The sequence below is a fragment of the Pelophylax lessonae genome (assembly GCF_965119305.1).
Source record: "Pelophylax lessonae genome assembly, chromosome: 1".
NCBI lineage: Eukaryota > Metazoa > Chordata > Amphibia > Anura > Ranidae > Pelophylax > Pelophylax lessonae.
In genome coordinates this window covers 104193324-104205896 of record NC_138768.1, presented here as the reverse complement: position 1 = coordinate 104205896, position 12573 = coordinate 104193324, and the positions used below count along the sequence as shown (strand labels likewise).

Here is a 12573-nt window from a genome sequence, read left to right as displayed (position 1 = left end):
CTGGAGAAGCAGGCTGCGTGTCTGGAGAAGCAGGCCGCGTGTCTGAAGAAGCAGGCCGTGTGTCTGGAGAAGCAGGCAGTGTGTCTGCAGAAGCAGGCCATGTGTCTGGACACGGCCTGCTTCTTCAGACACGCGGCCTGCTTCTCCAGACACGCAGCCTGCTTCTCCAGACATGCAGCCTGCTTCTCCAGACACGCAGCCTGCTTCTCCAGACACACAGCATGCTTGTCCAGACACACGACCTGCTCCCTAGACACACAGCATGCTCTCCAGACACACGTCCTGGAGAAGCAGGCCGTGTGTCTGGAGAAGCAGGCTGTGTGTCTGGAGAAGCAGGCCGTATGTCTGGAGAAGCAGGCCATGTGTCTGGAGAAGCAGGCTGCGTGTCTGGAGAAGCAGGCTGTGTGTCTGGAGAAGCAGGCTGTGTGTCTGGAGAAGCAGGCTGTGTGTCTGGAGAAGCAGGCCGCGTGTCTGCAGAAGCAGGTCGTGTGTCTGGAGAAGCAGGCCGTGTGTCTGGAGAAGCAGGCTGTGTGTCTGGAGAAGCAGGCTGTGTGTCTGGAGAAGCAGGCCGTGTGTCTGGAGAAGCAGGCTGTGTGTCTGGAGAAGCAGGCCGTATGTCTGGAGAAGCAGGCCATGTGTCTGGAGAAGCAGGCTGCGTGTCTGGAGAAGCAGGCTGTGTGTCTGGAGAAGCAGGCTGTGTGTCTGGAGAAGCAGGCTGTGTGTCTGGAGAAGCAGGCCGCGTGTCTGCAGAAGCAGGTCGTGTGTCTGGAGAAGCAGGCCGTGTGTCTGGAGAAGCAGGCTGTGTGTCTGGAGAAGCAGGCTGTGTGTCTGGAGAAGCAGGCCGTGTGTCTGGAGAAGCAGGCTGTGTGTCTGGAGAAGCAGGCCGTGTGTCTGGAGAAGCAGGCTGTGTGTCTGGAGAAGCAGGCTGCATGTCTGAAGAGGCAGGTTGTGTGCCTGGGAGTCAATTTTGAGATTGTAGTAAGATGGACTCAAAGTTAGGAGCACCATAACCTCATTTTTTTGTGAAGACTTACTTTAATTTGCTGTGTGATCATGAAGGTGAACCCCGCAGAGAGACTGTCAGCAGTCATAGTAGCCAGAGATTTATTATCTGCTTATTTTGGATAGGTTTTCTAACACTTAACTGTTTTGTCAGGGCAGGAAGTGAAGGTAATTCTCTCCAGTGGAACAAAGGAGCAAAAAAAAAAGAAAGAAAAAATCTTAAAGTGTTTTGGATTTAGAAATATTCAGCTCTCACACTTGTACATCCACTATGGACCAGGACAGGTTTTACATCTGTGCTGGGCCTGATTATAAGATAACAAAGTGATACACATAATGGTCTGCTTTTTTGTGATATTTTGCAAAATTATTTTATTTTGTTATATGCAATCTTTAGACAAAATTTGTAATAAACCAAAAAAAAAAAAAAAATCTTTACAAGTATAAATTTTATAATGTTTAAAGTGACACTAAAATTATAATTCTGGTACAAAGCAGTGCAAAGTAAATTTAAAAATTAAATAAAAACTATATTTTTTAATTTTGTGCTTTTGTAATGTGACACAAAAAGCAACAAACAAAATGAACAAAATTATTAAAAAAATTAAATATTATTGGTTAGAAAAATAGAAAGAACCGAGAAAATATCTAAAATAGCTTTAAAGAGAAGGAGAAGGCGGCATTAATTAGGGCTGATTAAAGTGAACTAAAGGAAGATGAGGAAAACTAGAATCCCATTTGTTGAGACTTACTTTAGCAGGCTGTATGGGAGAAGCAGGCTATATGTTCGGAGAGCACACTGTGTATCTGTACAAGCAGGCTCTGTGTCTGGAAAAGCTTGCCATGTGTCTGGAGAAGCTTGCCATGTATCTGGAGAAGTTTGTTATGTGTCTGGAGAGCATGCTGTGGGTCTGGAGAAGTTTGTCATGTGTCTGGAGAGCATGCTGTGTGTCTGGAGAAGCTTGCCATGAGTCTGGGGAAGCAGACCATGTGTCGAGAGAAGCAGGCCATGTGCCTGGAGAACAGACTGTGTGTGTGGATAAGCAGGACGTGTGTCTGGAGAGCATGCTGTGTGTCTAGGGAACAGGTCGTGTGTCTGGACAAGCATGCTGTGTGTCTGGAGAAGCAGGCTGCGTGTCTGGAGAAGCAGGCTGCATGTCTGGAGAAGCAGGCTGCGTGTCTGGAGAAGCAGGCCGTGTGTCTGGACAAGCAGGCCTTGTGTCTGGAGAAGCAGGCCTTGTGTCTGGAGAAGCAGGCCGTGTGTCTGGAGAAGCAGGCCGTGTGTCTGGAGAAGCAGGCCGTGTGTCTGGAGAAGCAGGCCGTGTGTCTGGAGAAGCAGGCTGTGTGTCTGGAGAAGCAGGCCGTGTGTCTGGAGAAGCAGGACGTGTGTCTGGAGAGCATGCTGTGTGTCTAGGGAACAGGTTGTGTGTCTGGACAAGCAGGCTGTGTATCTGAAGAACAGGCCATGTGTCTGGAGAAGCAGGCCGTGTGTCTGGAGAAGCAGGCCGTGTGTCTGGAGAAGCAGGCTGTGTGTCTGGAGAAGCAGGCCGTATGTCTGGAGAAGCAGGCCATGTGTCTGGAGAAGCAGGCTGCGTGTCTGGAGAAGCAGGCTGTGTGTCTGGAGAAGCAGGCCGTGTGTCTGGAGAAGCAGGCTGTGTGTCTGGAGAAGCAGGCCGTATGTCTGGAGAAGCAGGCCATGTGTCTGGAGAAGCAGGCCGTGTGTCTGGAGAAGCAGGCCGTGTGTCTGGAGAAGCAGGCTGTGTGTCTGGAGAAGCAGGCCGTGTGTCTGGAGAAGCAGGCCGTGTGTCTGGAGAAGCAGGCCGTGTGTCTGGAGAAGCAGGCTGTGTGTCTGGAGAAGCAGGCCGTGTGTCTGGAGAAGCAGGCTGTGTGTCTGGAGAAGCAGGCTGTGTGTCTGGAGAAGCAGGCCGTGTGTCTGGAGAAGCAGGCCGTGTGTCTGGAGAAGCAGGCTGTGTGTCTGGAGAAGCAGGCTGTGTGTCTGGAGAAGCAGGCCGTGTGTCTGGAGAAGCAGGCTGTGTGTCTGGAGAAGCAGGCTGTGTGTCTGGAGAAGCAGGCTGTGTGTCTGGAGAAGCAGGCTGCATGTCTGAAGAGGCAGGTTGTGTGCCTGGGAGTCAATTTTGAGATTGTAGTAAGATGGACTCAAAGTTAGGAGCACCATAACCTCATTTTTTTGTGAAGACTTACTTTAATTTGCTGTGTGATCATGAAGGTGAACCCCGCAGAGAGACTGTCAGCAGTCATAGTAGCCAGCGATTTATTATCTGCTTATTTTGGATAGGTTTTCTAACACTTAACTGTTTTGTCAGGGCAGGAAGTGAAGGTAATTCTCTCCAGTGGAACAAAGGAGCAAAAAAAAAAAAAAAAAGAAAGAAAAAATCTTAAAGTGTTTTGGATTTAGAAATATTCAGCTCTCACACTTGTACATCCACTATGGACCAGGACAGGTTTTACATCTGTGCTGGGCCTGATTATAAGATAACAAAGTGATACACATAATGGTCTGCTTTTTTGTGATATTTTGCAAAATTATTTTATTTTGTTATATGCAATCTTTAGACAAAATTTGTAATAAACCAAAAAAAAAAAAATCTTTACAAGTATAAATTTTATAATGTTTAAAGTGACACTAAAATTATAATTCTGGTACAAAGCAGTGCAAAGTAAATTTAAAAATTAAATAAAAACTATATTTTTTAATTTTGTGCTTTTGTAATGTGACACAAAAAGCAACAAACAAAATGAACAAAATTATTAAAAAAATTAAATATTATTGGTTAAAAAAATAGAAAGAACCGAGAAAATATCTAAAATAGCTTTAAAGAGAAGGAGAAGGCGGCATTAATTAGGGCTGATTAAAGTGAACTAAAGGAAGATGAGGAAAACTAGAATCCCATTTGTTGAGACTTACTTTAGCAGGCTGTATGGGAGAAGCAGGCTATATGTTCGGAGAGCACATTGTGTATCTGTACAAGCAGGCTCTGTGTCTGGAAAAGCTTGCCATGTGTCTGGAGAAGCTTGCCATGTATCTGGAGAAGTTTGTTATGTGTCTGGAGAGCATGCTGTGTGTCTGGAGAAGTTTGTCATGTGTCTGGAGAGCATGCTGTGTGTCTGGAGAAGCTTGCCATGAGTCTGGGGAAGCAGACCATGTGTCGAGAGAAGCAGGCCATGTGCCTGGAGAACAGACTGTGTGTGTGGATAAGCAGGACGTGTGTCTGGAGAGCATGCTGTGTGTCTAGGGAACAGGTCGTGTGTCTGGACAAGCATGCTGTGTGTCTGGAGAAGCAGGCTGCGTGTCTGGAGAAGCAGGCTGCATGTCTGGAGAAGCAGGCTGCGTGTCTGGAGAAGCAGGCCGTGTGTCTGGAGAAGCAGGCCGTGTGTCTGGAGAAGCAGGCCATGTGTCTGGACAAGCAGGCCGTGTGTCTGGACAAGCAGGCCTTGTGTCTGGAGAAGCAGGCCTTGTGTCTGGAGAAGCAGGCCGTGTGTCTGGAGAAGCAGGCCGTGTGTCTGGAGAAGCAGGCCGTGTGTCTGGAGAAGCAGGCCGTGTGTCTGGAGAAGCAGGCTGTGTGTCTGGAGAAGCAGGCCGTGTGTCTGGAGAAGCAGGCCGTGTGTCTGGAGAAGCAGGACGTGTGTCTGGAGAGCATGCTGTGTGTCTAGGGAACAGGTTGTGTGTCTGGACAAGCAGGCTGTGTATCTGAAGAACAGGCCATGTGTCTGGAGAAGCAGGCCGTGTGTCTGGAGAAGCAGGCCGTGTGTCTGGAGAAGCAGGCTGTGTGTCTGGAGAAGCAGGCCGTATGTCTGGAGAAGCAGGCCATGTGTCTGGAGAAGCAGGCCGCGTGTCTGGAGAAGCAGGCCGTGTGTCTGGAGAAGCAGGCTGTGTGTCTGGAGAAGCAGGCCGTGTGTCTGGAGAAGCAGGCTGTGTGTCTGGAGAAGCAGGCTGCATGTCTGAAGAGGCAGGTTGTGTGCCTGGGAGTCAATTTTGAGATTGTAGTAAGATGGACTCAAAGTTAGGAGCACCATAACCTCATTTTTTTGTGAAGACTTACTTTAATTTGCTGTGTGATCATGAAGGTGAACCCCGCAGAGAGACTGTCAGCAGTCATAGTAGCCAGCGATTTATTATCTGCTTATTTTGGATAGGTTTTCTAACACTTAAATGTTTTGTCAGGGCAGGAAGTGAAGGTAATTCTCTCCAGTGGAACAAAGGAGCAAAAAAAAAAAAAAAAAAAAAGAAAGAAAAAATCTTAAAGTGTTTTGGATTTAGAAATATTCAGCTCTCACACTTGTACATCCACTATGGACCAGGACAGGTTTTACATCTGTGCTGGGCCTGATTATAAGATAACAAAGTGATACACATAATGGTCTGCTTTTTTGTGATATTTTGCAAAATTATTTTATTTTGTTATATGCAATCTTTAGACAAAATTTGTAATAAACCAAAAAAAAAAAAATCTTTACAAGTATAAATTTTATAATGTTTAAAGTGACACTAAAATTATAATTCTGGTACAAAGCAGTGCAAAGTAAATTTAAAAATTAAATAAAAACTATATTTTTTAATTTTGTGCTTTTGTAATGTGACACAAAAAGCAACAAACAAAATGAACAAAATTATTAAAAAAATTAAATATTATTGGTTAGAAAAATAGAAAGAACCGAGAAAATATCTAAAATAGCTTTAAAGAGAAGGAGAAGGCTGCATTAATTAGGGCTGATTAAAGTGAACTAAAGGAAGATGAGGAAAACTAGAATCCCATTTGTTGAGACTTACTTTAGCAGGCTGTATGGGAGAAGCAGGCTATATGTTCGGAGAGCACACTGTGTATCTGTACAAGCAGGCTCTGTGTCTGGAAAAGCTTGCCATGTGTCTGGAGAAGCTTGCCATGTATCTGGAGAAGTTTGTTATGTGTCTGGAGAGCATGCTGTGTGTCTGGAGAAGTTTGTCATGTGTCTGGAGAGCATGCTGTGTGTCTGGAGAAGCTTGCCATGAGTCTGGGGAAGCAGACCATGTGTCGAGAGAAGCAGGCCATGTGCCTGGAGAACAGACTGTGTGTGTGGATAAGCAGGACGTGTGTCTGGAGAGCATGCTGTGTGTCTAGGGAACAGGTCGTGTGTCTGGACAAGCATGCTGTGTGTCTGGAGAAGCAGGCTGCGTGTCTGGAGAAGCAGGCTGCATGTCTGGAGAAGCAGGCTGCGTGTCTGGAGAAGCAGGCCGTGTGTCTGGAGAAGCAGGCCGTGTGTCTGGAGAAGCAGGCCATGTGTCTGGACAAGCAGGCCGTGTGTCTGGACAAGCAGGCCTTGTGTCTGGAGAAGCAGGCCTTGTGTCTGGAGAAGCAGGCCGTGTGTCTGGAGAAGCAGGCCGTGTGTCTGGAGAAGCAGGCCGTGTGTCTGGAGAAGCAGGCCGTGTGTCTGGAGAAGCAGGCCGTGTGTCTGGAGAAGCAGGCTGTGTGTCTGGAGAAGCAGGCCGTGTGTCTGGAGAAGCAGGCCGTGTGTCTGGAGAAGCAGGACGTGTGTCTGGAGAGCATGCTGTGTGTCTAGGGAACAGGTTGTGTGTCTGGACAAGCAGGCTGTGTATCTGAAGAACAGGCCATGTGTCTGGAGAAGCAGGCCGTGTGTCTGGAGAAGCAGGCCGTGTGTCTGGAGAAGCAGGCTGTGTGTCTGGAGAAGCAGGCCGTATGTCTGGAGAAGCAGGCCATGTGTCTGGAGAAGCAGGCTGCGTGTCTGGAGAAGCAGGCTGTGTGTCTGGAGAAGCAGGCTGTGTGTCTGGAGAAGCAGGCCGCGTGTCTGCAGAAGCAGGTCGTGTGTCTGGAGAAGCAGGCCGTGTGTCTGGAGAAGCAGGCTGTGTGTCTGGAGAAGCAGGCCGTATGTCTGGAGAAGCAGGCCATGTGTCTGGAGAAGCAGGCCATGTGTCTGGAGAAGCAGGCCGTGTGTCTGGAGAAGCAGGCTGTGTGTCTGGAGAAGCAGGCCGTGTGTCTGGAGAAGCAGGCCGTGTGTCTGGAGAAGCAGGCTGTGTGTCTGGAGAAGCAGGCCGTGTGTCTGGAGAAGCAGGCCGTGTGTCTGGAGAAGCAGGCTGTGTGTCTGGAGAAGCAGGCCGTGTGTCTGGAGAAGCAGGCCGTGTGTCTGGAGAAGCAGGACGTGTGTCTGGAGAGCATGCTGTGTGTCTAGGGAACAGGTTGTGTGTCTGAACAAGCAGGCTGTGTATCCGAAGAACAGGCCATGTGTCTGGAGAAGCAGGCCGTGTGTCTGGAGAAGCAGGCCGTGTGTCTGGAGAAGCAGGCTGTGTGTCTGGAGAAGCAGACCGTATGTCTGGAGAAGCAGGCCATGTGTCTGGAGAAGCAGGCTGCGTGTCTGGAGAAGCAGGCTGTGTGTCTGGAGAAGCAGGCCGCGTGTCTGCAGAAGCAGGTCGTGTGTCTGGAGAAGCAGGCCGTGTGTCTGGAGAAGCAGGCTGTGTGTCTGGAGAAGCAGGCCGTATGTCTGGAGAAGCAGGCCATGTGTCTGGAGAAGCAGGCCATGTGTCTGGAGAAGCAGGCCGTGTGTCTGGAGAAGCAGGCTGTGTGTCTGGAGAAGCAGGCCGTGTGTCTGGAGAAGCAGGCCGTGTGTCTGGAGAAGCAGGCTGTGTGTCTGGAGAAGCAGGACGTGTGTCTGGAGAAGCAGGCTGTGTGTCTGGAGAAGCAGGCTGTGTGTCTGGAGAAGCAGGCCGTGTGTCTGGAGAAGCAGGCTGTGTGTCTGGAGAAGCAGGCCGTGTGTCTGGAGAAGCAGGCTGTGTGTCTGGAGAAGCAGGCTGCATGTCTGAAGAGGCAGGTTGTGTGCCTGGGAGTCAATTTTGAGATTGTAGTAAGATGGACTCAAAGTTAGGAGCACCATAACCTCATTTTTTTGTGAAGACTTACTTTAATTTGCTGTGTGATCATGAAGGTGAACCCCGCAGAGAGACTGTCAGCAGTCATAGTAGCCAGCGATTTATTATCTGCTTATTTTGGATAGGTTTTCTAACACTTAACTGTTTTGTCAGGGCAGGAAGTGAAGGTAATTCTCTCCAGTGGAACAAAGGAGCAAAAAAAAAAAAAAAAGAAAGAAAAAATCTTAAAGTGTTTTGGATTTAGAAATATTCAGCTCTCACACTTGTACATCCACTATGGACCAGGACAGGTTTTACATCTGTGCTGGGCCTGATTATAAGATAACAAAGTGATACACATAATGGTCTGCTTTTTTGTGATATTTTGCAAAATTATTTTATTTTGTTATATGCAATCTTTAGACAAAATTTGTAATAAACCAAAAAAAAAAAAAAATCTTTACAAGTATAAATTTTATAATGTTTAAAGTGACACTAAAATTATAATTCTGGTACAAAGCAGTGCAAAGTAAATTTAAAAATTAAATAAAAACTATATTTTTTAATTTTGTGCTTTTGTAATGTGACACAAAAAGCAACAAACAAAATGAACAAAATTATTAAAAAAATTAAATATTATTGGTTAGAAAAATAGAAAGAACCGAGAAAATATCTAAAATAGCTTTAAAGAAAAGGAGAAGGCGGCATTAATTAGGGCTGATTAAAGTGAACTAAAGGTTAATGAGTGAAATAGGAACACAGTTTTTTTTTAATAAACTTTATTTTTTCTCAGGTTGCTTTTGCTTAAGCTGGCCATACATTTGCCTTCAGCTTTGTAGTGCAAGGGTCTGCCTGATTCCATATAAATTGAAAGTGTTTAGGTTTGACCTCATATTATATGGTTTTGGTAAGTGTAAAGGAAAATGGTACAAGAAAAACATATAATGAATTGCCAGCCTTACATCATGTGCAGATGAAATCTATTCCTTTGATTTTCAGATGAATGCAACATAGTACATACAAAAGTAACTACTTTGTATCTCTCTAACTTGCATCTGAATAATGTTTCTAAAGACTATTTACTAAAACTGGACAGTACAATACCTGGTGCAGCTGTGCATGGTAGCCACTTCTAACCAACATCTAACTTTTTTAACTTTTCTAAAAAAATAAATAGAAGCCGATTGGTTTCTGTGCAGAGCTGCACCAGATTTTGCACTCTCCAGTTTTAGTAAATTAACCCCTATGCGACAGAAGGTTCATTTTTGGACAGCATACACAGCCACAATTCTTTCTCTAGTGCTTTTGTGATGGACCAGAGTAATTCTGATTGGTCAGCGCCATCACAGAGCATTGTCCTGAATCCTGATCTGTCCCGGAAGCCCTGCAGAAAGAAAGGGAGAAGAGCAATCCCTAGATTGCTGCATCGGCTGTGTGGACACTGACAGCTCAGCACACATGGAGGTAAGTACAGCAGGGACTGGGGATGGTGGGGAAGGTGTATGGTGTGAGCTCACCTTTTCTTTTTTTTTTTTTGAGAAGGAAATCTAACCCTTTAAGCCAAACATGTTCCTATAAAGTCGAAAAGTTACATTTTTGTTTAGCTTCCTATCTTCCTGCATGATAACTGAAGCCTTAGCTGCTTATTTTGCCTTCCCTTGTTTATTTTTTCCCCCTAATCTCTACATACCTTTTTGTGAGCCTAGTACACACGTGCCCAATGTCAGGAGGTATCGGCCGATTCAATAGAAACCCGACTGTAATTCGAACAGTGTGTACTTCAGCCAGTCCAACAGAAGCCATTGGACCAGCTTCTGTCAATGGGGCATGACCAAAAAAAGGTCTGTCGATCGGCTCCTGATCAGTGCTCTCAGCCAGAACACAATATTGCAGAGGGCAGGTCGCTGTACTAACATCATATGGTTAGTACAGCGGCTCCTCTGAAGCTGTCGGCTTTTTTCATTCAGCCCTGCTGGGTTGAACAAAAAAGAAAACGACTAGTGTTTACTAGGCATAGGACCTAATGATGTCCTCAGTAGTTCTCTTTACTTCTCTGTACAATATTGGCAGATAATAGATGGTGGGAGGAGACAGCAGGATGCTATACAAAGCTTCATAAAAACACATCAGCTGTACAATAGCTTAGACCAATGAAAAGTGTTCTATAAATGGAGGATGGGTTGATGAATGAAAGGTCTCCCTCCTCCATGAGTAGGGTGCTTTTCCTTCATGGAAGCTATAGAACAGCTTCTATAAACGGAGGAGGTGGCAGAAAGGATAGACATAGTCTTGATAAGTTTCTATGACTCTTGACATGTAACTATAACACATCCAGTGCTTGTATTAAACCCTGCAGCAATGGAAGATTAAGGGTGGGGGGTGTGGGGGTTTGGGGGAAGGGGCAGAGGACTTTGGGTTTTAACTAGGACAGACATCACCAGCACCAGGGACACTTCTCATTAAATGTAAGTGATATAACAGTGATGTTCTTTCTTCATTGGCAGTAGACCAGACCCGTTCCAGCCATTCACCTCCCCGGGCTGTAAAGCCATGAGGAAAGAAGGGCGTCTCACTGTGCTGAATCAGATATTCTCATGCAAGAAGAAGAAGGTGGAGCAGAAAGCACACCAGAAAGACAAACTCAGGTATAACAGAGAAGAGACCTCAGAGGTTGATGATATCATCACCACATTTGACTGTATATTGGACACAAACTGCAAAGACCCTTCCGATGAAAGGGTGACCTCAGTCAACTGCAAAAAAAGGACGGTGGAGTCACAGAAGTATCTGTTACCCGAAAACAAACAAATTAGCAAAGGTCTTCCACCCATAAGAACACAGAGTCTCCCTCCTATAACTCTTGGAAACACTTTTTTGACCACATCACAGACTACATCAGATGTCCCACAGAGCAATGCTTTTCATTTTGCACACCGGTCTCAGAAAAGCAAGAGTGAGCATGATTTGTTTGACCACAGAATAAGTTGCCAGACTTTGCAAGACAATCCATGGAATATAGCTGCTAACCAAATCCTACCCCATAAATCCTGGACTTCACCAGATCCTGACAAGTTGAAGGGTCATGCTTTGCTCAAAAAGCCAAACCATATGAACAGTTTATGTCCTCCTCATCTTCCTCATATGGAAAATATGCATTCAGGTAAGGTACACTATGGGTGTAAAATATGAAACCAAAGGCACCAAATTATTACTTGTTTTGAAACAAAATTTGGCAATCTGCTAGGCCAGTTTGTGTATGATTAAGCTTCTTTATACAGTTTCCTTTTCATATACGAAGATGAAGCCAGCACTCTATAAAGAGCTTGCTCTCTTGGGGATTGTGATTTTTAGTATTTATTCAGTGGGTCAATATTCTTCAAAATCCACTCCTATAATTTTAACAGGTTATATTTCTAACGTTTCTTGTTTCAATAGTTTTTATTATGTGTTTAGGAAACAAGAAAAGAGAGACACATTTGGTAGAGCACCGAACAATCCTTGTGTACGCCGAGCATGTACCATAAGAAGAATTCAAACAAACACACACATTTGGGGTTCAATAGGGATTGTTGAAAACCATAACATGCAGGTTAGGTCTTCTATGAGGATCTTGACATAAAAGTCGGGACAGTAACTGAATATGAGCTCCTGATAGAACATTCAAATTTTCTGGTTAGTTCAAGATCAACATCCGGCTAACCGCCCACTACAATGTACTGTATGTTTGCTAAGCATTTTACTCACAGGTATACAACTTTACCAGAATATATCCCAATAGGTTTACCTATGAGGCAATGGAGTCTCTATTCCATGTTATGTGGTAAAGGAGGCTCTATCATCAGACTTGCTTTACATCATTCCCTTGTAGGGGAACTTGCATTCAGTACTGCTCCAAGATGTAACTGGGTGAGGAGGGAAAGAGGGAGAAATAAAAAAAAAGGCCTTAGAGGCCCAGTACCAAGGTTGGCATAAGTAAAAGAGGAGAAAAAGATAAAGGAAAGAGTGGAAAAAGTGAATCCATCCAGGAAGCTTCCATCAGTCCTATAGGTAATCAACTCCATGTGTCAGGAACCTGTAGGTATGTTAGCCAGGGAGACCATATTTTCTCAAATAGAGGTAGTTTGTCATGTAGAACACTCACTATTTTTTCATTCAGCATAATCTACGTGAGTTTAGGTTTCATCAGTGCTATATCTATAACAGGACTTTTTCACGCTAAAGCAATGGTTATTTTGGCTGCTATGAACATGAGGTATATTAACGTTTGGGTATGTCTAGGGGTATTTTCCACTGGCTTAATTAGGGTGATACTAGCGACTTTAGCTATATTAGCCATTGTAACCGAAAATATGAGTGAGTGGACCCTCATCCAAAAATGGCAAACTGTGGGGCAAATCCACTACACGTGCATTGGCGTGCCCACCTGGCCACACCCCCTGAAGCAGGAGGCCGAGGTTCCCGTATATATATATTAGATAGGCGCTCATAGGGTCATGTCCAGGTCCCTCTCCCATGCCGACTGATATGACAGTTTAGTCGAAGGGGTGACAAACTGTTTATAAAGCATGGAGACTCCTCCTTGAAGAGCAGCATCCTGCATGCATCTGTTTTCAAACATAGTGCTTACTGTCAGGTCTGAACCGTCTTTTTGCAGTGATTTGAGAAAATTTTGAATTTGTTGTAGACAAAAGCTCTCCATGTGGGGCATCTCCTAG

The 12573-nt window shown here is 45.3% G+C and overlaps 1 protein-coding gene across 2 annotated transcripts in view; it reads left to right on the top strand.

Moving 5' to 3' along the window:
- ANKRD55 (ankyrin repeat domain 55) overlaps positions 1–12573 on the top strand; it is a 136336-nt gene that overhangs the window by 79255 nt on the left and 44508 nt on the right. The window contains exon 9 of one of the 2 annotated variants that reach the window (XM_082258780.1): positions 10366–11018. In XM_082258780.1, the coding sequence (XP_082114906.1) occupies positions 10366–11018 (653 nt within the window). Of the gene's footprint in view, positions 1–10362; positions 11019–12573 lie in introns of both variants that reach the window. The other variant, XM_082258779.1, reaches the window with a different exon arrangement.